The 25,780-nt window shown below is 40.2% G+C and overlaps 1 protein-coding gene across 2 annotated transcripts in view; it reads left to right on the top strand.

Moving 5' to 3' along the window:
* Window positions 1-25,780, top strand: part of tspan4a (tetraspanin 4a) — a gene marked incomplete at its 5' end in the record, with an annotated part of 155,192 nt that overhangs the window by 110,048 nt on the left and 19,364 nt on the right. For both annotated transcript variants that reach the window (XM_083916516.1, XM_083916515.1), the window contains one exon: window positions 1,528-1,602. In XM_083916516.1, coding sequence (XP_083772642.1) covers window positions 1,528-1,602 — 75 coding nt within the window. The remainder of the gene's footprint in view (window positions 1-1,527; window positions 1,603-25,780) is intronic.

Below are 25,780 nucleotides of genomic sequence, written 5' to 3' on the forward strand. Positions count from 1 at the left end.
GCCCACTTCATGGCAAGCCAGCATGAGGTAGTTGGTACAGATGGTTTCCTTAGCACAAACAGCAGTTTTCGCGGTGAAAATGCTATTTGTCCGACCCTCCCCCTACTGAGCCTCCTCCCAGACTTTGGTGCTATTTGAACCACATCTCTTGACTTCCTCCTTTGCTCCTGCCAGAGGTCGCCACCTAACAACAACTTAAGCTTTAACAACAAGCTTTCTCCTCTCGCAGGTCTCTGCTGATCGTGGTGGTGCCTGCTGCCGTGGTCCTGCATGACGCTTCCTGCTACTATTAATCTAATAATAGTATCACTAATAGCTCAGTTAATCATCTATAACCTTAGCTGTGCTTGTTTCTACTATTCTGCTCTATTAACTGCCATAACATATAAGTCATATTCACATTACTATAGATGTTATTATAGTTACCGGAAGTGTGTCTGTCTCTGTCTTTGTGTCTGTCTTTGTCTCTCTCTGTCCATCTGTCCATCTTTTCTCTCTTTCTCTCTCCTTTTCTTCCTCCCAAACCGGTGCAGACAGATGTGCGTCCTCCACAGAGCTGGGTCTGTCCGACGTTCCTGCCTGTTATAGGGAAGGTTTTCGTTGCCACCGTACTCTACGGGGGAATTGTTGGGTCTATGTAAATCATAAATAAGTCATAGAGTGTGGTCTATGCCTAGTCTGTAAAGTGTCCTGAGATAACTTTTGTTATGATTTGGCACTATAAATTAAATTGAATTGAATTGAACTTAAGAGTTGTATGAAAAATATGGTTCCTAATAAGCAGCTAGCACAGTCGACCTATAAGCTATGGTCCTTTCTTGGTTAGTTGAGTCTGGGCCGACCATTTTTTAGAGCCATGTCTCTGCAGCACAGTGTCGATGTGCGGAGATGTGTTCGTCTGCAGACACATCAGTTGATAATCTATTGCCATTTCATCAAGATCTCTTTTATAACCCTCTGGAACATTAAACCATTGTTTCTCAAATGATTTCTCCCCTCCCTGGTTCAGACAGTCACACCCATGACATGTCCCTCGCAGAGTGGTTGATGATGCTCGTAACTGTTTTAAGCGCTCACACGGGCTCACAGGAAGAAGATGTATCACTCATCAAGCAGCAAGAGAAGGGGGGTTGGGTGGAGACTGGTGAGGAATAAAATGTGGATACTTTAACAAACTCAAAAGTGGTTAGAGAAAAACTGTATATCACCTCTGCTGGTCATTCCTACTTGCTATGATTGTCCCACCTCCTCTCTCTCTGCTCTCTTGACCTGTCAAGTAGAAATATTGAGGCTGAACGATCTACAGCTCTTCGATCGTCCTTACTTCACCAACTCCTTCTCCTTAAAGCTCTATATGCCCATTTTTTTTCTTTTTATTCCCCTCACACACCCTGGTGTCTCCTGCCTTTCTCCTTTCCAATTTACACTTAATTTTTCAGACGGATGCTTATGATCTCTTATTGTTTCCTCCTCACTAATAAGTGTGTAAATGTATAACTCATCTCTCTTCCTTTTGTGTCTCCACAGTTCTTCATCCTCCTCCTGCTCATCTTCTTCTTGGAGATTCTGTCTATCATGCTTTTCTTCATCTACCAAGACGAGGTAAGACACCTAAATTGCTCTCAGTGTTATATCCTTTGATTTTCTCCACCTTTACATGATAATAAGCAGCTGTGGCAAAGCCATCCATACGTCGAGCAGAATTCTGATGCTTCATAGAAGCTGGCATGTAAAATGATGCATTTCAGGAGTGAGGTTGTTTTGAAATGCATACAAGCAGTGTTGTGTGTTGGTTCAGAAAAGGGCACATCAGCTTACATTCTGCATAAACAATATTATCAAAACCGCCAGAGATTTCTTACTTATGCACACGCACGCATACACACATCTGTCTCTCTATCGATCTCTGGACTGTGATCGTTAAAATGCACTGTTCACAATTTCCTTTACTTGTTAATAAAACTCAGTTCATCTTAGCTCATCCATTTTGAATGATTTCCCCTGTAAATAAACGAGACAGGCAAGAAACAAGACAGGGATGAGCTATCCTTCTCATATGAATTTGTAATCCCTTCACAGCTAAGGCTTTAATAATGCATTGAAAGGGCATGTTAAATTATAGTCATTTTAATCTTAATTAAGGGGTTTGAGGGCTGGATTTTGCATTTCTTGTGAAATTTTAACAATAAGTACAACATATAAATGTTACATGGCATTGCAACTATTAAACCCTAAAGACTCATGTGTACGTATCGGCAAGGCTTCTTCTATTCAGTCCATTAACATCTATAAGACATGGGAACATCATCATCAACAATGGGTATAAAGCTGGACTGTGAGATTAGTGAGATTAGTTGGGCACGGGAGGGAATTACATCGCCAAAAGAATTCTGGGATGATGCGACAAATGGCTCAAAAGTTTAAAATGTGGTCCAAGTGCCTTCTAAAAAACTGCATCTAGACCCTTGAAGATTATATTATCTTGTAATGCAGAAGTGCTGTTACCACAGTCAGACAAACACTAACTATTCACATAATCAATTAAAAGTACAATTACATTCTTATCTAGATAGTCTGAACTCATTGCAATAACAGAATAAAAAGTCCAAACCCTGTTTTGCTGTATTTTAATCAAATTCTAAGTTAAATTAAATTACAGACAACAAGGCAAACAGTGACAGCAACAGCAACAGCGGAGACTAAATGACTGTTTTCGTATAATTTCACGGTTGATTCCTTATCAATTAGCAATTAAATTTCCATTTTAAATTCAGTATAACAATTAGAGCAGCACCTTATGATTGTTTTCATAGATTAAGCAGATGGCTAATTTTGCATGACTGCCTGTTCAATAGTTTAGAGAATAAGAACGCTCGTAACAGTTTCCCAGAGCATAAGGTGACCTCTTTAAAATGCTTGTTTGGCTCGACCAAGAGTCCAAAGCATGAAGAGATTTAACAAACACTATATGAAATTAGGGTAAAAACATATAAAATGGAGCAAATCCAGCAATTTGGCATGAAAAATGATTTCAGTGATAAACTGTTCATAAGAATTGTTCCTTTTGTTTCAATCAACTAATTGACGAATCCATCGACCATTAAACAGTTTCTGTTTAATGAGACAATGTGGCTAACTTGATCTTAGATATTGTTTCATTTCATAAAGAACTAGAGTATCTGTAATTAGATGAAATAAAATTGAGTGAAAAATCTGAATGAGCTGTAACTTAATTTAGTGAGGGCTATCATTGGACGCCCTCTAGAGGCCCCTTAACACGATAGTGGATTTGGAAAGCAGAACCCCAACATAAATCATGGGCAATTTCAAACCACTTGTATTACATTATTCATGTGTTGGGACAGAGAACGTTAATCCCTGAAGACTTAAGCCAAGGCCAACCCCGACTCTCATGCCTTTGTAAATAACAACCTACTTTGATATTTCCCCTACTTTCTGTTTGAATTATGTTTGCGACCATGGACCTGCATGTTCTTTGTAGTGTATTTTTTTCTTTGTTATTCTAATTCTGGCATCATTATATAATTAGCTAATGTGGTCCATCTCAGTTTGTCTTTTTGGGTGTAATGCAATGAGTATTTATGGACCGGCACATTCTTCTGGGCTCTCAGCCAATCAGCACTGCTGCGTTTAGCTTTTAATGTATATTGTCTTTTTGTCACGCCTCACCTCTGTCTTAGTATCTCTGTTCCCTGATGTTCAGTGGACCCCATTATTCAGCCTCTGAATAATTCAGTTTTGTCTACCCAGGAGGCGATTAACAACAGATCGCAGTACAAAGTTAGTGATGGTGTAGATGTTCTGCAGAGCTGGTGCACCTAGGGAAATCGCTCAGTGTAATGGGTGGCCATTGCCAGTGCTGCCATTGATACATTTTTACAGAAAGGAAAGGGGAATTGTTGAATGTGATCACTGCTGGAAAATTTAACATAACCTGCTCAGCATATTGAACAAGGTTGGTGACTTTATTTTGATGCAGAGAAAAGGCATTTTGAACTTTTGTACATTCACCTTGAAAAATCGCTGTGGTATTATGTCTCCATTAAGATAGTGTACATTGCTCTTTAAATGGTGTTGTAGACCCAAGTAACAGGAAATATTCTGAGGTGGCAGTTTATTATTTTCATTGAAAAAAACAGTCCAATCTTTCCAAACTTCAACAGAAACAAAACTACATTCAGTCTCTCAGACTCATTTAAACTTGTACTCCATAAGAATTGAGATGATTAGTTTCTAGCGGCCTCTTTGGCGGTAAGATGTAATGACATGCAAGCCTGTTCTTTCAGTGCCCTCCATCTTGCCACATTCACTATGTGTGTTGACTTTCCATCTATTTTTTTCTTAATTGCTCTTTTGTAAACTTCCCCTCCTAAATCCACACACACACACACACACACACACACACACACACACACACACACACACACACACACACACACACACACACACACACACACACACACACACACACACACACACACACACACACACACACACACACACACACACACACACACACACACACACACACACACACACACACACACACACACACACACACACTTCTCATCTGCCTTTACTATAAGCATGACTCAGAAGTTGGAAGTTCACGGTTTCCGATTACAAGTGAAAGCAGCATAACCGTTGATGATGAGCTTCACTTGGCAGCAGTTTCCCTAACATGGCGGCCTATTTGCATCTAGCCCGGGAGTGTCACCAGAGACACTCAGATAGCAATACTCTTCAAAAAGTGTTTTTCATTAATCGGTCATGTAATCAATCACCATTGTTCTAACTTAGATAGTTACGTAAAAGACAATTAAATAGATGAAAATCTTACGGAGTAAAACTCTAAATCAGGTTTTGCACATCCAACCATTATCATTTATTAACACAAACTAGGATTTAGAAATAGGGAGCTACTATACAACCAATCCAAAATCCTTTTGAATGTCCACAAAAAAAAGGATCCATGTCTTTCCTCTACATTGTAAACGCTAAATGGACTTGCACTTATATGGCACCATTCTACTCTTCTGACTACTCAAAGTGCTTCATAAACTACATTCTGTGTCACATTCACCCATTCACACAGACATTGACACTTGTGGCAGAGGCTACCTGCATCATCTAATCTAACCTAATCATTCAAATCACATTCACACACCCATGCAAAGCACGGAGAGCAAGTTGAAGGTTCAGGGTCTTGCCAAAGGACACTTTGACATGCGGACCGTAGGATCGAAACCGCCAGTCTTTCAAATGGAGGGTGACACGCTCTACCTCTGAGCCAAAGCTGCCCTGCACCTCATTAAACTACAGGAACAGTCTCTGATGTGATGTTAAATTATGTTTTGGACATGAAACCACCTCTTGGTGGATTGCACTGCTGCTGTGTGCAGACTTAGGGAAGAAACACACTCAAACGTGGAATGACGGCTGTTCACCATTTGGATTCATTCCTCATGCGTGTGATGAAGAAATTAACTGAGAATAGTGAAAAGACATGCTTAATGTTTAACAGGTCTTTTAATAATTCGATGTATCCTATTAATGATGCATTAACCTAATAAATAATGGCACTTTGCTTCCTCCTGCATGATAGTATAGGCTGCTTTAAATAATTAAAGGTTTAACTATCATCATTATTATCATCTACAATGGTTCTGGCCCTGGTATTACTTATCAGATCAAAACCAGACTTTGTAGTACCGCCCACCCCACTATGATGTCTGTCTTACTCCAGTAATGCTACTCAGGAGCAAAAGGTTATGCCAATTAAAACAGCATTTTAGTGTTGTCATGACTGATATTCAAGCAGTGGAAACAGTTTAACAGGGTTTTGAGGAATAACGTAGAGTAGTGTTTGAGTGTTTTCAAAATGTTCTGCTTTTCTTTAAAAAACAAATACATATTTATTATTATTTATACATATATATATATAAACATGCTGGGTGAAGAAAAAACTACTACTTTTCCTGCAAACAAATATTTGGATCCCCATTTTAAGGAGATCCTTGTCACTTACATTGCTATCTTCTGTTAGTGTCCCAGGATTTTTAGAGCTCTACTTTATCTCTGATTATCATGACCTGCTGCGTTTTCCCTCCCCTGTCACCATGGTAACACCCTGGAATAAGTCCTGCAGTTGGAGTATAAGCCAATGCCAGTTCTCCAGCATACAAAAGCCATCCATATGCTTTAAGTGCAGCACTACAGTAGGTGCATGTTGATGAACTCTATCCCAGGCTTCAGGGACGGTCACGCTCACTGGTCCAGTTTATTACACCTGCTTTCTTCCTGATAAAAAGCTCTGTGACGCAGCTAGAAGCAACTTCAAACAGCTCTCGGATCTTCCACACACCTGAAACGGCCCTCGTTTGTTTCAGTTTGTTGGTTCCTAAGGATGATGTGAAGGTTCAGTGAGGTTAAATTCAGTTGAGCCCCTGTGTTTCAAAGTGTCAGACTGAATAAAAACGAGACTGACTCAACGGCATGATATTGAAAATTGATGTATGGGTGTTTATACCCCATCTGCGTGGGTTTACAACCTTGTCCGCTTGGCTTTATTATCACCTCAAGGGAAAATCACTCTGCCAGACAAACATAAACAAAGCCATAACAACAACAGACTACCAGCAATACTTTGTTTAAACTTTGAACAATTTTCTTTTTTATTACAGAAGGTCTCTGCTTTGACTCCCAGTTCACTTTAGATGTAATTATTAAGTCTAAAGAGCCTCTATGACCTCTTAAGGGTAGTTAATTTAATGCTATGTATGCTTATAATTGTACATTTGTATATGCATTTACTGTTCTAAGATGCTATCTCAATAAAGTTTAGTAGTAGTTCAGTCAGCTAACTCAAACAGAACTCATTATGTGCAACTCAAAAGTCATATTTATGTCCCCAGAGCATGAGACATGGGCTTAAGACTTGGTGGACTTCAAGAGACTCAAGTCATTGTTTTGATGACTTGCAACTTGACTGGACAGAAAATAAAAGACTTGAGACTCAACTTGGAAATGAAAGACTTATGACTTGATTTGAGAGATGATGACTGGAAATATTCAAAATGGTCAATGTTGACATTACAAGTGTGTGTAACTGTAGCCGCTGTCTGTGAAGGCTGATGTTAGCCAGATACAATATTTTCCCTGACAACTCCGTAGCTCGCTAACATTAGCCTGATAACGATTGATACCACTAATCGACCTTATTGCCAGAATAAAACATCTATGCATTTTGATTGAGAAGAAGTTATTTGTTTATTTCACTGCAATCAGTAATTATAGTACAAAATCAATTAATTTTCATACTCTTAGAACAGGTTAGATGATTTGGCCAATAATATTATTACTCAAGTTCATATTAGCCGTGTCACACCGTCCACATATCTATAGCTCAACCAGTAACATGCTAGCTATTAACTAAATATTCAATAATAGCTAGCATATTACCAGTTAGCTCTCCAAACACAGAAACTCCCCAGTTTGCTCCACAAGCAGTCACATCACCAAGTCTGCCATCTGTGTGACTGGAGACTAGAGTTGCATTTATATTAATAATAAAGCAAGAGTTTCCCTGGCTTTGTTTGCGTGAAATTAAGCTAACTAGCTGTGTAGGCAGTAATCATGTTAGTGACCCATAAGCCATATATAAATATACATATTTATATACATTATAGAGCTTACAGTCTGTGATGTGACCAATCAGAGTTCAAAACTTACCAAAAACTTTCTGTATGCTCCAGTGTTTTCGTTTCCTTTAGTTACTCTCCTCTTCTCTCTGTACATCACATACAGTTTCAGGATTAACATCAGGTTGAAACATTTTTAACTTCCACAGATGCTCCCACCTTTAAAATGCAATCAAAGCAACAAAGCAGGACGATTGACAAGCTGGCTTTCTTATGAAATGCTACGTGAGCAGCAGCTAGCAAATGTTTGCATGCTGACACAGGTGTTGTCACTCACCGCTAATTAGACCTCTGCACAAGCTAGAGTTTGGCTGAATCCACCCTCGAGACTTCAGTCGTATGATAAAGACCTTTTTAAAGATGTAAACCTAAACGTTCTGAATGTGCCCTAGTTTATTTCCTGTTGCAATTCATGTGAATGACATAAACTGACAGGAAGTTAACAAGGGCCAAGGCTGTTGCCTAGCAATGGAGTTCTGTAGAACTACAATAATTTACACTGTGATCGTCCCTACAGTACTTGCAACAGCCTGGGTCCTTGTTAACTTCCTGTCAGTTAATGTCATTCACTGTAACAGGACATAAACTGGGAGACATTTCACGATTATGTTGAGGGTAAAAGGGTGTATGTATTTGACATTACACTGCACAGCTTTTAAAGGGTAAGCTACAGTGATTGTTTTACACATTCAAGTTCATTGGGTTTGTAGGCTGTTGTAAAAAGTCAATGGGGTTTTTCCACTGGATTTTGGATTATTGCAAAAAAAGAAGCTCTATGGTGAAGAAAAGTCTATACTTAGATGTTTTGTTCAGCAAGATAATCTTCACAAATGAACACCACTTTATTATTATTGAAGCGTAAATGGGATTGGCAGAAGTAAAAAGTTAACGTAGGCATTTAACCTACACTACCCACTAGCTTTCAACGGATTTCACCTGTATGGCAGACTGACGTTCGTGGTCTCATTTAGCCACTTTTTAAAGACACGTACAAGCTTCAACATTCACAGGTATTTACTGACGTATATATAAATCTATAAACTCTATTAAGCCTGTGTTAACCACGGACCTTATTTAAGGCATCTTACCAAAAACCCACTCAAAACTCCCAGTGACTTCGAGACTAGGGACCTTATTTGTAAAAATGCAACGCAATTTCGGGTTTAAGGAGTAATTCTTCCAGACCTCTGTTGAAAAATCTACATCACGTCCCTATTGCAATGAATTGTGGGTAATTAAATCAGTGTGGTGAAGTGTGGATTTGGATTTGTGGATTGTGGATTTGGACAGACTTCCCTGGCTACACAAGTCTGCAAGTGCAGTGAAGTCCGGACATTTGAGCCAGTTACCATCAAACACTTTCGGTAAACTACCTTTAGAGCCGTACATACCCTTATGGAAATGTACCTAAACACCAGATGTCTTTTGTGTTTCCACGCAGACAGCAGGCTGCTCTTAAGCCATTTGCTGAGAAACAAGCTGAAAAACCTCAGAGAACAGGGTAGTGGATGGGTCAATCAAGCACAGGTCTTTCATTCAGGAAACGCATTTCGTATCCTGACCATATGTGAGAAGTTGGCATGAGAACGGGTTGTAAATTGTTATCACCCTCAAATATTCCACACCTGCTTTCTCTGTGTCCTGTACACCCTGTTCTTCCCAGAATACCCACAAGGTCCCATTACCTTCCTGCCTTTCCACTCTTTTGAGCATGTCTTATCCTTTCTTCCCTATATTTTCAATAACAATGCACGGTTATATGATCGGCATTTTACTTTACATTCAGAGCACTCATCTGATATACTTTATCCTGGCAGAAACAAAGCTTTATTTAATCCTGTGTGGTCAAACCTTCTCCTCCCCACTGTTTCCTCCAAACACGCCCTGAGCATTAATACATTTCTGCACGCTGTAATATTTTCTGACATAAGGTCATAATTAGTTTTTAGCATATGGTCTTAAAATGCTGCTTACACCTTTATGATAATAATAAATTAATCATGTATAAAATAATCATATGATACCCTAAAAGAAGTTATTCTGATGATGTCAGTAGACTATTAGAGTCATTCACTCATCGCATAGCGTGCAGGAATGTTAAGTAGTGAAACCAGCCAATCGAAAATGCTGACAGTCAATGGGCACAGTAATAGTGAATTTATTGGCCTTTCTTGCTCTAGCTCCTTGATAAGTTACCCCTGAGGTGCATAAACCTGTTATGCAACCATATTGATAGGACTTGGAGTCTGTTGTATAAATGATTCAAACCCAGATCAATAACTGAAAGACTGTGTGTTTATGTGCACTGATTTAGAAGGCTTATTACACTAGAAACCTTTAAATTGAAGGTAGGCAAAGCCCTCTACTACTCTTAAACTGCTTTCTGCTTTTTGTCATTCACCGTGTTGTTGCGCTTCACTTCGACTCGCTTCTTCCACTTCTACTTAAGTCTTTTGCATTTAGACTGAGACATGAAGAGGAAATTCATCATATGAGTGAGAGTTTATAGTAAAAATCTGTGATCTTTACATAAAAAAACCAACATGTCTTAGGCCGCGACCACATGGGCTGCTTGGCGACACTCCTCAAAAACTCCTTGATAAAGTGTTTCAGGGAAATCAGCATGCGTCTGTGAATCCGGGAAATCAGATGCTCAGATGTGATTACAGGGTGATAAAACACTCAAACTGATCTTCTGTAATCCCAAAATGGCTACTTTTCAGTTCAATGAGAATTGCTCCCCTGGTGCGGTTTACTACACATATAAAAAGTCCGTTGGTTAAAAGTACATAATAGAAAGAATCATAATCGGCCATGTTTGCAGTTTGAAGTGCCCTGGTTCTGTTACGATGGTGGCTTTGGGTGTCTCTGCCACATTTCCGTTGTTATTCAGAGTCAGCTTTTTGATTAACTTTGCTTTTTCTTTGACATAATTCAAATGTTTAGTCACATTTATATTCCTGTTTACTTTTTGTCTGATAAGACATATTTTGCACACTAAAAAATATAGACAGGATGTTTTCAGGGAAGTGGCTTCAGACATGCATTTGACAGAAGCCAAAATTGTGAAAAGTATTTATGTTCTAGTACTGCCGTGTCAGTACTCAGGTTTTTTATTGTCAATAGAAAATGCCAGGGTACACCCAGTGGGGAAATATATTTTCCCACTTGTGGATGCACCCTGGCATTTTCTATTGATTTCTCTAACATGAAAGTGTTCACAGTTCATGCGGTTTCAAATCTGCTTTAGGACTGCATGACTCCTTTAGTACTCAGTCTCTTCCAGGGGCGGACTGGCCAACTGGCAGACCAGGCACTTTCCTGTAGGCATGCCTTTTGGGCTGACACAACCGCTGCATAAAAACTAGTTATTTATACTTTGCCCTGCTGCGCCTTTAACACAACATAAACCTCATTTCAGAGTGTACCTACGGTGTGGCTCATGCTGCCAGGATCATTTATGTTCTAACCTCTGCGTGGTGTTAGTCATCAGGTCAATGCAGCATGAGGTATTTCTCCTGCAGCTCGGTGGTTGAGTGTTGAACAAGGTGCCTGTCATTGACTCAGCTCTGGAGGTGATTTCCTATCTGTTTGTGATCTTTGGAATGAGTCAAGGTGAGGTAATGCTGCTGTAAAAAATTAAGTCACGAAGAGCTATGGTCAGGTTTTATCCTCAAAAGACCTCATCCGCTAACCCAAAGGGTACTGGCGCCGTTAAAATAAGTCATTGCTACAACCGCCTCTGAATTTGCATCTGCAAGGCCATGTATTTCATTCTGATGGCACCATTTGTAAAACATGAAAATGTCTGCTATTAAAAATACTGTACCTTAACCCCCCTATTAAGCCTAATTGTAAGCAGTATATGAACAATTGATCAAAGGTCTCGACACACTATACTGTTATATACTATAATGTAGTTGTGAACAGTTGCGTTAATGTGTTGTCAACAGCTAAAACTCCTCCTGTCAAGCATCTGTAACCCGTGTACAAACAGATACAGCTTCGTATTTTAGATGAATATGAGATGTAAAGAATAACAATATGTTTGTATTTTTCTATTAAAGAAAATTATTTTTTTGCCATCTCCAACTGAGCAAACTCAATCCACTGACGGAGACAATGAGATCTGGAAATGTGGCTGAAAGTTGTTTGGAGAAACACAGAGAATTAATTGAACAAATACTATTTATGGTGTCAGGAAGAATGGTGGTTTTGGTGACTTTTCATTTTTGTTTTTTTGTTTATTTCATAGCTGAAAATACCAGGCGCGCTGAAAACACCCAGAGGGAATGTATGAATGATTTGGAGGCACAGCGTCTTTTCAGCTGAAATCTCTTTGGTTGCGTGTGGTTGCTACCAAATATCCGCAGAAATAAACAATGATGCAGCACGTATTATCTCTATTGTTGTTGTTGTTGTTCAGCTTTGTACATGGATGTGACAGTGGGTCTTTGCTGTATTTATCCCACCACTCATTAGAGATATTTCAATAGCATTTTTTCCTTTCCGATACCTGAACTTGTGTATCGGCGCTGATTCGATAAACAAAACATGTGTATATATTATTATTTTAATAGCTAACTGTAGCTACCAACCCTATATGAATTTTATTTGATTGTCCCCATTGTTGTATAAGTATATTATGACAAAGAACTTCCTTTTATTATCAAGTTTGGTCAGTCATAACGTAAAAGAACATGAATAAACTACTTCAAATAGATCTGGTTCTGTGTAAAATTATAGTATTTTGGTATCAGATCAGTGCATAGACTTACGGACTCACTGACCCAGCTAACGTAACCGACCAGCGTTTGAGGCAGTATTGGAGGCATTTCTAATACTGGTATCAATATCTGAAACACCTGTACCCCATCTCTGCTGTGATTGGACTGCTGGGTAAAAAATGAAAGTGAGGAGCGCAGCCTTTTATCCGAACTGAACCTTTTTTTCAAGTCTTGATGACCAGAAAAAACGGGAAACGTGCAGCGCTCAGCACCTCGATGCACTGCTGCCGCTTGTAGGTTAGAGTAAATATGTGGCGATCCCATTGCAAAGAATTCAAAAGAGCACGTTGGCCTCAGGAAAAAGAAAAGACTCAACACCAGCAGGTAGAGTTCGCTCAGTAAACTAGCCGATTTAGTTTGTACAGCGATTACAAGCAGTTTTTTTCCACTACATCAAATGAAAAGATGACGAAGAAGAAGAATTATGTTCCTTTGGTTGACAGCCACTTAAAAAAGATGGTAAAAATGTAAACATTACATCTGTTGACGTTTTGCATTTAGGTCAAAGCCTCACAGAGCTGCGAAAATGACTGCAGACTCTTTGGCTTAAAAACCGATAAGGACTTATTCTTTTGTACTCTTGTGTTATTACTGTGTTATAATTCATTCATTCATTTTAAAACACCAGTGGCAGACGGTTCGTGTATTAAAACATTTTTATATCTGCTTACAGTTAGAATAAAGTATGTTAACAATTTATTAAGTGTACCTTTGAATTATAAATAGAGGCGTTCAAATAAAGATCTTTCATGCATATCAGACCTGTACTTTTCTTCTGCGTAAATCACCTTGTTTCATTCTGTTAGATGTGTATGAAGCCAGAATCCAGTCTTTTTTTCCAGTGAGAAGATGTCTTATGGTAAATTCTGCTGGCAGGCATCATTACTCCGGAGAACCAGGGTCTGTTTCTGCTGTCATGCTTACTCTCACATCACTGTATTCTCTTCTTGGCCTTTTTCCCGTAGCTGTTAGACTAAACTGGGAAAAATAAAATGATAAGGATAATGAAATTGAAAAGGTATCCACTGCAAGTGCAGCCACTCATGCAGTAAAACAAACTACAAGCATCATATATTTGAACCTGCAGACGTATGACACATGAGATTCACTGGAATCCCATTTCAAGCTCGATAGCTCCACTTTTTCCACATCATTACTGTTCCAGCATTAGCCGTCAAAACATTTTAGCTTGTCAAGATATCAAAATGCAGCATCCCTGTCTGAATACATTTCAAGCCTGAGAAATTTCTATCTCATGTAGACGGGGAGAAATCCAATTAAATAAACACCCCTGGCTAATCACGTTGCTAAAATACACCCACGTCAGGGTAATGTTAATGTGAGAGACAAATTGAGATGATCGGCAAACAGACAAGACATTTGTTTGTGCCTTGGAATATATGTGACATGGGAGCGTGCAGAGTCACTGCTTCAGATAAGGTTGAGAAATTGAGTGTTATTATGAATAATTTAAATTCCAATCTGGCTAAGACCATGAGATCATGAAGAAACACAGGAAAACAAATATGTCACCACTCCTGTAAATACATTTGAATGAACAAACACATTACGTTAGCCAGCTACAGCTGGAAACTGGTAATTCTTTGGATAACAGTCCGCAAAGTCCAGTTACAGCCCATGTTAACAAAGATGGGTTTTAACCATAGGGCTGGACAATACGGCCAAAATCTTCTATTCCGATATAGATCATTTCATATCTAGATAACAATTGTTTATGACAATTTAACTTGTTCACTGGTAATTCAATAAATAAAGAGTGAAATATCCACATGGTAAAGCATATTTCTACAGTATATACTCCTGGGGAAATTTAAAATGTATCAAATAAAGAAACATAAAAACAAAATACTAGTATATTATCATTTTATTAAGAACTTTAGTGTCAGGCCCAGGCAGGAATGAGGACTCAGATGCGGAGGTTCGCGGATCAAAACTGAATTCATTTTCTTGACGACAAGAACGTGGCACAGAGCAAAAAGCCACAAACAAAAAATCACTCCGCACAGGTAATAAAACAAAGTACAAAATAAAATTTCTCCGCACAGGAGGAACAAAACGAATATTGCTGGTAATAAAACAAAGTACAAAATAAAGTCACTCCGTCCAGGAGGAAAAAACAAAAGGCAAAGTTAACAAATTAATCTCTAAGCTAAGTCGCTCCGTACCGGAGGAATAACAAAAAACAAAGTGAACAAAATAAGAAATTAAACAAGGTCGCTCCATCCAGGAGGAAAAAACAACGGATACAAGAGAATTCAAAAGGTTAAACTTACTATGATTAAACAAGGAATACAAACACCTGAAGGTGGAAACAATGAACTCAGTGGCACGAACAAGACTGTGGAAAAACGCTGGATACATTCGACACAAGGTTCGAAATAATCTGGCAACGGGACAGGGGGGAAGACACGGACGTTGACACATGAAGGGAGGGGAACCACAGGTGGAAACAATCGGGAATCAGGGAGGAACAAAGACAGGATAGACCTCACCGCGACATTTAGCTCAAAAATATAAACTAGTATTTCACATCAGATTTTCCTGAGACATTTAAGGTAGTATGTGCTTTAGACGACGTAATTGTATATCACAATATCTCAATATATGATTTTACGACAATACAATTCCATTGAAAGACGTGAAACGATCATACGCCAGGCCGTTGCTTAAAGCAGTAATGCACACTTAAATGTGTTTTTTGAGCTATAAACTAAATGATATGACTGTTCTGTGATGAGACACGTCAATGCTGCTGTTAATATAATAATACATTTCTCACCACGTTTATAAAATCTGCATTTCAAGGGTTGGAAATGGCTCAACATGCCCCTTAAATCAGCCCTAACCTTGCAAGTCTAATGCCGGGATAGAGTCGACCGGTTGGGACATCTCTATGCCATCCAATTTATAAACGTTAACGCCCTCTAATGTGAGGTGGGCAGCCCCCCCTGCCCACCCCTGAGCCCCTGCACACTTTGTTGCTTTTTTCAAATGATGCAATGGGTGGCGTTCAGACTCGGGGGTGAAGTTACACTGTAATAAGTTACAAGTTAAAAGGCTGAAAAAGAAAAAAGAGGGAAAGCAAAAAAGGTGGAAAATTATAAAAATGAACAGGAGAAAACGCAAACGGCTGCTTGCACGATTGACACATGCACACTGAAAGTCATGTATAACATCTTTGACTTCTCTTCCCCCTTGCAGTGCATGAATGAGATGAAACAGCACAGGTTGAAGGGTTAACAGTCTATAAGTGAAATAGAAAGAAAGCTCCTTGGAAAAGATAAACCCCCAGACGCTGCCATGTCAAACATTAGCCTCAGGTGAACCATATTGCAGTCTGCAATATATTCACTGGTTCTTTAGACAGAGCAGGGCAACAACACTGACAGGCTGGAAGTTTGACTCCTGCTGTCGGAGACATCACAGTGGGAATAAGGTTGGATTTGACTGGGCTGCTTTGGATAAAATCAGTTAACCGTCTGGTTTGTGTTGAAACATCCAAATGCGTTTTGCCAGGTGTAAAATAATTTTGACAAATTTGTGCTGATTGTTCCCTAATCCAGCTCCAAAAGTCAAAAAGCAATTCTCTTTTTCAAGACGTTGAAACTTTTAATTATGTTTGGAAATTAAATCCATCACTGGGAATGAGAAACTAACAATTATGTAGAAACTACAGGAGGAACATGTTCTGTTCACAGTTTTCCATTAACACATTTGGACTTAAGCTTAAAAACAAGATAAGCAATAAACCTCCTGTTGTGGGGGTCACAGCCATAAGTACCACATAACTGTCTTCAGTGTTGTTTCTGGGAATTGGGGGGCACATAAACACAATTGTAATTGAATTTGATTAAAAAAAACAGGTATTTTCTATTTCTTTACCAGATTTTTATTCTAGGAGAAGGCTTAGAAACAGGTCATTGTGTAGGGATGTAATGTCTTTTTATCAGTTTAATTAGCAGACATACAAAAGATTAGAAAATAGGAATTGTGACTTTGTGATTCCTTAAATCCTGGCTGCTGCTTGTTTCTCTCCAAAAATGAATAATTCAGCGAAGTCTGTGGCATTTCTTTTTGTCTTTTTTTTTTTTTACTTTATACGTTCATTCAATCACAACGCAGCCAAGAGAGACCAACCGTCTCCTTCAGAACGTTTCCTATTTCATTGTTTTTATTGTTTACTTCAAGAAACACATGAATAAAAGCCTGACAGTGAGTTCAGGCAGTCAACTCCAGTCATTCAAATCACTCAGATGGCATACGTCTCTCACTGCAACATATATCCAACGCACCATGCACCGCTCAACCTCTGCTATACCTGCTGCTATACCTGCTGCTCAACGCCCACCTGAATGTTGTCCTTTGCTGCTGCTGCTGCATTTCAAAAGTCCTGCCTCCGCCCCCATATCCACCTATAAGCTCAGAGCCTACGTTCCCCTGGGAGGGATGCTATTATCTTTTTATCATAACTCCCCACATCCTGCTTGATGCTTCCTTGTGAGGAGTTGATGCCAAACTTCTACACTGTGCATAAGTCTATATAATAATGAGTTCCATGCAATTTGTCTATCTGAACTACGATGAAAGAAAAGGAGCAGAGAAGTAGAGAAAAGATGATAAACACATAGCCAGGTCGGGTATTAGACAACGAGGACGATCTATGCATTTAGATTCTGTTTTTATATACTTTATGTACTGGTATTGTACTTCCTGTTTAAGTTTTGACCAAGTTGTTGCTACATTTAAAAGTTTTACACTTGAATTGTATTTTCAAAGTTAGAAAATCATTGTCAGTGGTTTAGAAAGCTAAATAGATAAAGAATAGATTGGAAAGTCCTGTTAAAACCGCCAGTAAGATTTTTGGACTGCCAGGACCATCCTCTCCTGGAGGAGTTTTATCTTTTGCCTCCAGGACGCTGCTTCAGGGTGCCCGTTAGGAGGAGAGGTTCTGTGCCATTGATTTGCTAAATAGCAATTAGCACTCTGGCTGCGTTCCTGCATTGCACTGGAAGCTTCCCAGTCCAAACACAGCCTGATCTGGAGCAGTTTGGGTTAAGGAGGTTAACCTCGAAACTTGAATCCTGACCAAGTCGAGCCGTACACTTAAAAGGAATGATCCCAGTCACTTCCACAGGTCAGGCATGCAGCTTATCACCCAAAGCCCAGGTATCAGGACTGAAAAAGTCAGATCAGTGCATCCCTACCTCGTAAACTGGATCAAACTCCTGTGATTTAAAACAGTTGAGGACAGACTGAAGTCATCAGACGCCATCTTTGAGAAAAGACACCTGTTGTTGTCAGTAGCTCCAGGCGAAAGTTTTTAAGAAAATTTCAGTTCTGCACCACAATAGTTTTTACACTTCACTTTCTTTGGAGCATCAGCATGAAAAGAACAAAACTCTGGATCTCTGTGTTGAATTTCAGGTTTTAATAATCAAGTAAAAACACAATGGAGGTCGCCAGCTGAACCCCTGCTAATGAGCCTTGACCTTGTCTTATTGTCTCCGCTTACTACCACCTTGATTAAGGCTGCGCAGGTATCATTCCTCACGGCTGCGATTCTGCTAGTTCACTGCTTTTCCCCCTGGTAGTGGCATTGATTATCTACTCAGATGGTTTGCCAAGTGTTAATCAGGAACTGATTAGAAGCAGAGGATGAAAATTGTAATTGATTTGCCTCAGCTAAGACTGAGATTAGTCCCTTAAAGGGGAATGCCACACAATTTAAATTATTCACGTGTGTTATTGCTGAGCTCCGGGAGAGAATTACGACTCAGACAGAAGCCTTGAATTTGTGACTCGGTTGCCCCATTCATTATCCGCCAGATTTCACATCCCACTTTACAAATTCAAGGGTTAGTTCTCGAGTTTGTAGCTTCAGAGAAGAGTTGTCTAAGTTCACAGTTATTGACCGATCTGCCCCAAGGCAAAGGAATAACATATGCCGATGCTTCAGAAGGGTGGCATTCGTCTATAACTCCTTTTTTCGGGATGCAGTGAAACACTTCCGAAGATTTAAGCTCAAGCCGGGGGAAATAAAGCACATGCATGAGTATGTCTGCAGTTCAAAATGCCCTTGTAAAACCTTGACTTTGGTCCAAATTGGGTTGGAGTCCGGGGAATGTAATTTGGGCTCCCTCGGAGGAAGGATAAATTGAAAGTATCTGCAGGAAACCAACCCTTGCCATTAAGCCTGGGCACTCAGGTGAGGAAGTTGGAAGCCCAGTGGGACATTGCGGTACATTCAGAAAACACAGAGACGGCTGTGTCACCTGATTGCACATCATTTTAAATCAAACATTTGATTCAACCTTTGATTTGGAATAATCCTTCTGTACAAAACTACCGGTGCTGCGGTGAAGATTTCCAAACTTTAAGGCAGCAGGTTATGTCACGATTAAAATCCTCTTTTTTAGAAGCAGTAGTCTTTGAAGGAGTTGAAGCAGGGCGTGTTTTATGCAGTTTTGCATCTGAAAGTGAAATGATGAGTCCGTGGGACATCTGTGGGGAATATGATCACAGATCTTTCCTTTTTTCTTTAAAGGCCTTTATCTACTCCTGTATTTCTGATTTTGTCTCCCTCCTACATTTATGACACAGGTAATGGATATCCACTGTTTGGAAGGAGCAAGTAAATTGAGCTATTTTTCCTCTCATTATTTTAGTCTCCTCTGAGGTCTCTGTCTTGTGTATCTAATGTCCTTTCTCCTTGGCTGTCACAGATCCCTTTCACTGCTTGTTATCTATCGAGTCCAGGAGCCATATAAGCACTTCATCAGCCCACAGTATATTTGCTTTTACATATTCTGCCCCTCATCGCCTTCTGGCTCATCCTCTCCTTCCTTTTCCCCTGGTTACATTTTCCTGCACTGACTCCCTTCCCCACCTCTCGTCTCCTTTTTATTTCTCTCCCTCCTCTCCATATACATCTCTTATCGCTCCTTGTATCCCCGCCATATAAATAATTGATGGCCGATATTTGACTGCCTGGTGTAGTTAAAAGGCGACTGAAGTCCTGAGGACAACATCAATACTGAGCTAAAAGTACAGCCGTGGTAAGGACAGAGTCTGCTTGCTGCACTTTTACAGAAGTCACACTTTACTATAATGACTTACTTAGATTTGAATAAAAAGTATTTTTCATTTCTCTTTTTTTTTTCCTTTGCACAACTTCAGAAGATTTTCTCCAGTCGACTCACATGGGACATAAGAGCTCCCTGCGTTAGCTTTTAGCACCAGTCTGTAGAGTTTGGTTCTTTATTGTTGCAAGAAATTAAAAGCTGCGTCATTTTTCTTGTCATTCCAAATTCTCTTTCTTCTCTGTCTCTCTGAGGCATCCAGATTATGATTTCTTTGTTGTTGTGGGGGTATTTGTGTATGTTTACAGACCCAAATGCAACATCGTCTGGGCAATGTGATTGGCTGAGAGGGATCCCACGTATGATATAACATCAGTTGACATCAAACCTCCAGATGTGACACGTCAAAACCAAACATCACAGTTAGACACAATACAGCCAACTAAAGCAGGGCACAGCGTACTCTGCAGAGTGAGAGGAGTTTTTGATATTGTTGGTGATGGCAAGTGTGGCATGCATGCCGGTATCTTTATTAAAGTGAATTAGTGATGAATCATCCCCATGCATTAATCATACACCAATAATAGCCTCATTTTACGCATGATTCATTTGATGATGACATAATAATAGAAAAGCATGCCAAATATTTCATATTTTAGAGACCCCCCAAAAATTCCACACATCATGTTTTCATGCTCCCTCTGGCTCTCTGCTGCTGGGCATCTCCCCTATATAATGAATGAAAATGGATGTGCATGATATTAAAGCCCAGAGTCAGGTTTATTGTCAGGTGGGTTTTCATAAATGAAGATTTGTCCTTGATATTTTAGTGCATTATGCAACAGACATAAGAAGCTTGTACTGCATAAGTCAATAATCATACATATAAAGTAGAAATATTTAAAACCAAAAGTGTGTAAAATGTATCTGTTTTTCAAATGAAAGAGTAACGAATGCGTGCAACATACAGAGATAATAATCCAGATCACGTGCCTTTATGTTAATGCGAAGTTTAGTGTCCATAAGAGTCTGTGTCAGTTGGTGCCTTATTTATGAGGCCAGCTGCAGTCGACGATGAAACTAAAACTGAAGCTCCACTCGTCAATCATTTTGAAGGACATTCGGGGAGTGCAGACGTCCACCACGGCTGTGCCTATCTCACAGTGTTAACAAAGGAGCCGCTTCAAATTTGAATGGGCTCTTCTATGGCCCAGTAGTTATTCCATAATTGTGTCGATAAACAAACTAACTAACCAAAAAAAGTGGCAGATGTGATGAATTAAATTACTTTGTGGAATGTGAAAGCGAATCACAAATTGACAAACCTGCAGGGAATTACCAGTAAACTCTGCAGCTCAACGCAGCTTTTCAACTGTTTTTTTAGCTCAGCACATCAGACAGTGTCCATCAACCCTGTTTTCAGCAGCAAAAACACCTGCCCAGCACCTCGTCCCCACTCGTCACATACTGCCGTTTTGGCAACAAAACCACTTGGTTAGGGTTCGAAAAAGATTTTGGGGTTAATGACGCACAGGTAATAAACGGGACATAAACAGCGTTCTCCTGGGTGAAAGTCTGGGGTTGGTTTAATCCATCCACCACCTGAACCTGTCTCCTTATCAGTGGCGGCTTGTCTTTCAAGGAAGGGAAGCTCATTTTTCCAGCCCACATCATAAATGTGTTTCTTTATTTAATGTAAATTCTACCCTTCGTTCCTTTTCAAGAAAATGATCTGTGTCCTTGTCGTACCAACTAGGAATCTTTTCCAGTGACTTGACCATAGTTTTCTCAATGGCCAGCAGAGCTAGGCTGCTTAAACAGCCTTGGCCCAGCTGGAGCTGCTGCGCCAGGCTACTGTGAAGTGTCACCGCCTGTGAGTGTGAGTGATCATGACGGGGGAGAAGCTCTGCAGCTGCCGCTGTTTGTTGGGGAAAGAAACCGCAGAGTGACAGAACAGAGTCGCCAAACACAACGCTAATCAAAGACAAAGTTGCTGGGGATCGGTAAAGTCTCCGGATCAGTTCAGAAGAACGGAATGAAAAACTTGGAAAATGCTCCGCTCGATGTTTATTCTTCATGATCGCTGATTCGCTCATTTAGCTGTCAATCAAAAAAGGATTCCGCCTAAAACAGCTCATCCAGCCATCTAGTTTCTCTGCAGTGGAACAACCTGCTCTACGCTTCCCCATTGAAGTCAGTAGAAGCTGAGTGTCCCACTGTGTAAAGCGCTGTGGTGCTGTGGGGATGAATGACAAGGAAGTTGCGCCGGTTACCTGTGATAAGTAGCTGATTCCGAACAAAAGATGAAGGCTTTCTAGTGTGTCTTTAGTCAATGAAATGTACACACAGCAGTACATATTTCACCACTTTTTTGTGGGGGGGGGGGGGGGGGGGGACATTTAGAGGAACCTGAGCTTCCCTTTCAGTCTTAGAGCAGTCGTCACTGCTCCTTATGTAGGGTTTGACATGCTCTGAGAGTCCAATATCACCGCAGACAGGTTAACAGATGAAAGCCCAGTGTGTTTGCCAAACGCCAAGGGTCATGACAAAACAGAGGTATTTCACACGCTGAGAATGGGAAATAGCTGGAAAGTCGAGCAACTAAAAACACACATATTTTACTTAAGAGGTGGTTGTGAACCAACTAGAGCTTAAGGAGAGCAAATGTTAGATATGTTGTGTTTCCACGGCTTCTTAAAGCAGCGTATGCAGATATCAGGACCAATCCATTTTTTGTGGTATTTTAATGAGGTTTTATATAACTATACTTCCGATTCTGGACAGGAGATAAATGACGGTCTTGTGCTCTTTTAACAGCATAAGAGGTACAAAGGTAAGTTTAATTGTGTGATGAGAAAGCACTGAATGTTCCCTAGAAGGATACAAGTCTCATGTCGGCATTGAGGGATTTGCTGTACAGTCACACACACCCACACAAAATTGTGCCTGCCAGTTTAATTGAGTAAAATTTCACAGTGTTGTTGTCAACATGGTGTGTTACATTAAATACGTTGCGTTGTCAAATCACATTTATAAGAACAAAAAGAAAAACAAACACACTGGTGTCTGATGATGCAAGGGAAAATATTGGTATGAGTTTAAACAGCTCTGTGCAGATGTTTCACATTATCCGACGGATATCGGCAGACTCTTGGCGGACCTCTGAGCTCTGAGTGCTGCGATCAGCCGCTTTTAAAGATTCTTTTTTGGCCTTGATTATACGGGACAGACAGGAAATGGGGTGAGAGAGAGAGAAAGGGGGACATGTAGCAAAGGGCCGCAGGTCAGAGTGGAACCTGCGGCCGCTGCTTCGAGGACCTTCAGCCACTTTACATGGGGTGACTGCTCTAACCACTGTGCCACCGCTCGCCCGACCAACCGCTTTTAGAAAACAATTAGCTTTTTTGGGGAAATGCCCTGGAAAGTAGGCAGTTGCGGCGGGGCGGTACGAAAACAGCTTTGCGCTGTTTATCCCTTCAATATATTTATTAAACTGTCAAGGATCACCGCTTAATGTATACAGCCACATTTGCATATTGTGTGGCAACACGAAGGCCATATTGTTTGTTGTTTGAAGACAGGTTTAACCATGTATCAACTCACAGGGTAAAAGGCTGCGGTGTAGGAGAACGCAAGGTCAACAGCGATCAATGCAATTGATGTGTGATGGGATTGACCATGGGAATGTGAAAAGGAGGCTGAGCAGCGTGTGTGTGTGTGTGCATGTGTGTGTGTGCGTGTGTGGGTGTGGGTGTGTGTGTGTGTGTGTGTGTGTGCGTGTGTGGGTGTGGGTGTGTGTGTGTGTGTGTGTGCATGCTTGTGTGTGTGTGTGTGTGTGTGTGCGTGTGTGTGTCTGGAGTTTATGTTTGCTGTTTGTTTACAGTGCTCTCTGATTGTACTGTGGATTTTAAAGTGATGTATGTATTTTAGATTGGGTAGCTGCGAAGCTTGGGTGTATTTTAGCATGCTTATCTCTGTGACTGTGTCCACACAGTTTGTTTTTCATGTTAAATGCTTTTATCTTGTTTGTTTAGGCTCACACTGAACCAGAACTTTTAAATTAAAACTAACACGGATCTGCGTGTTTGTTTATTGAACAGCGGCTCAATAACCTGCCGTCAGTTAAAGAATTCAATACTGTTTAAGTTCTGCTAAGTGGACATAGACCTTAACCACTGTTATTAGTCATAATGGGAGAGGACTTGAGGAAATATGAGCTGATATGAGCATCCGTACTCTCAGTCCATTTAGATGTGCTTAGCAAAGGTGGGGAGTAACTTAGTCTTACATTTATTCACACTCACACTGTCCTTCCGTACCGCGCCAAAACAGGTTTTACAGGTAAAGCCTCGTTTGACCAGTGTGAGTGCGACCGCTCCGCGCCTAGCTGCGGCCAGCACGTCGATGTACGAGTACAAGCACGAGGCCTACGGCGCCGCGGACGTCATTTTATGTGCGCCTGTTCGGACAAAGAAAAAAAAAGACAGACCATGCGCGGACATTTAACAACAACAACAATGGGGGCGAAAGGTTCACGTTGGTGTGATGCGGAGGTGGAGTGTTTACTGCAGATTTGGTCAGAGAAAAATTTTCAAAAACAGTCGACAAGACGCAAAAAAACTCTGAGGTCTATGGAAAGATTTGTAAACAAAGCAAGGCATCGCGATGACGTCAATCAATGCGTGTGACGTGTTACGGCGTGATGACGTATGGACAGGCAAGAAGCATTTGCACGAGGCCCAGGTAGTGTGAGTACAAACGGGCCTGGGCCCAGGGGGAGAGGGAGGGGGGGACAAGTACCCTAAAGCCCGGGGCACGGTACGGGCGGACAGTGTGAGTGCGCCCTGAAGTACTGTTTTGAGGTATTTGTATTTTTAACTCAGTATTTCCATTTTATGCAACTACTTCACTACGTCATTGCAGCTGGGAAAAGATTATAACACCGAAGAGGCACTTTCAACCTATATACCGTACAGCAGTCCTGACGGCTCGTTCAGTCTCGAGTACAGGCTGTTTGTATTTCTCCGTGGATTGATTGTTTTGATACTTTCACAGTATTTGTATAGCGCCTCAACCTGATCAATAATTTAAAAAAAAAGACATGGAAATGTGCTTTTTATGATATTTGACCTTTAAGGCTTTATTGACTTTATTGTCACTGATCATTAATACTAAATACTAATCAATTCCAATGCATTCTCCTGGATTAATTGAGCTATCCGGCAGATATAAAGTAATTAATGCTGCAGGTAATAAAGGTGCCACTAATTTGACTGTAATGTATTCATTAATGCGTCACTTCTAATTATATATATGTATATAATCCAATTATATAATGTATATGATTATGAAATGGGACCATTCTGCATAATGAGTGCAATTATACCTTTGGTACATTAAATATATGTTGATGCTAATAGAAGCCACAGGCGGTGAAGTATCAACGTGTCTGTTTTTAATGACAGTAAACACTTCCACTCTGAATTTGATATGATGCCTTCTGGACAACGCAATACGACACATTTGGTAAACGACAAGATGCATAAGGGGCCTTGTGCGATCAATATAATGAACAAACAGCTCTAAAATATTCCCCGGAAGAGAGATTTCAATAAGTGGTGTTAACCTTTGCACATATATTGCTGTGATGTGTTCCTGATGTGTGTTTTTATTGAGTTATGTTTGTTCTTTGTACTGTGTTTATTGTATTTATTGGTGAGATGAAGACATATTTCCTGCCCTGATGAGAAGAAAAGATCTATTTGAGGAGCTCTTTTCCAAAACGCTATAAATCCATTTTATTAGTTTTCAGGGAAATTACATTTTTTACCCAGACCCACACATTTGGTTAATATTCAATGTATCTTGTCAAAATGGTTTTTATGGCTCAGTCTGAACGTGTTGAACGGACGGACGACACAAAATACTCTCCCGCTTCAGAGCGCCGCCATGTAGGATCGCATAGAACGCTCCCTGAATTCTGATTGGTCGAGAGGGCGTATCGCATTAAGGCTAAAAATAGGTTTGGCGCTGGTCGCGGTTTGGAAAGGAACTGCATCTTGCGGACAATTTTAAACAAGGAGGTATAGCGATTTGGCAGAAACACTGATGAAGCAGTGAAAAGGTTCTGTATACAGCAAAGTGGCACGACAAACTCATTTTTTTAAAATTT

Source organism: Echiichthys vipera, assembly GCF_963691815.1.
Source record: "Echiichthys vipera genome assembly, chromosome: 1".
NCBI classification, from domain to species: domain Eukaryota; kingdom Metazoa; phylum Chordata; class Actinopteri; order Perciformes; family Trachinidae; genus Echiichthys; species Echiichthys vipera.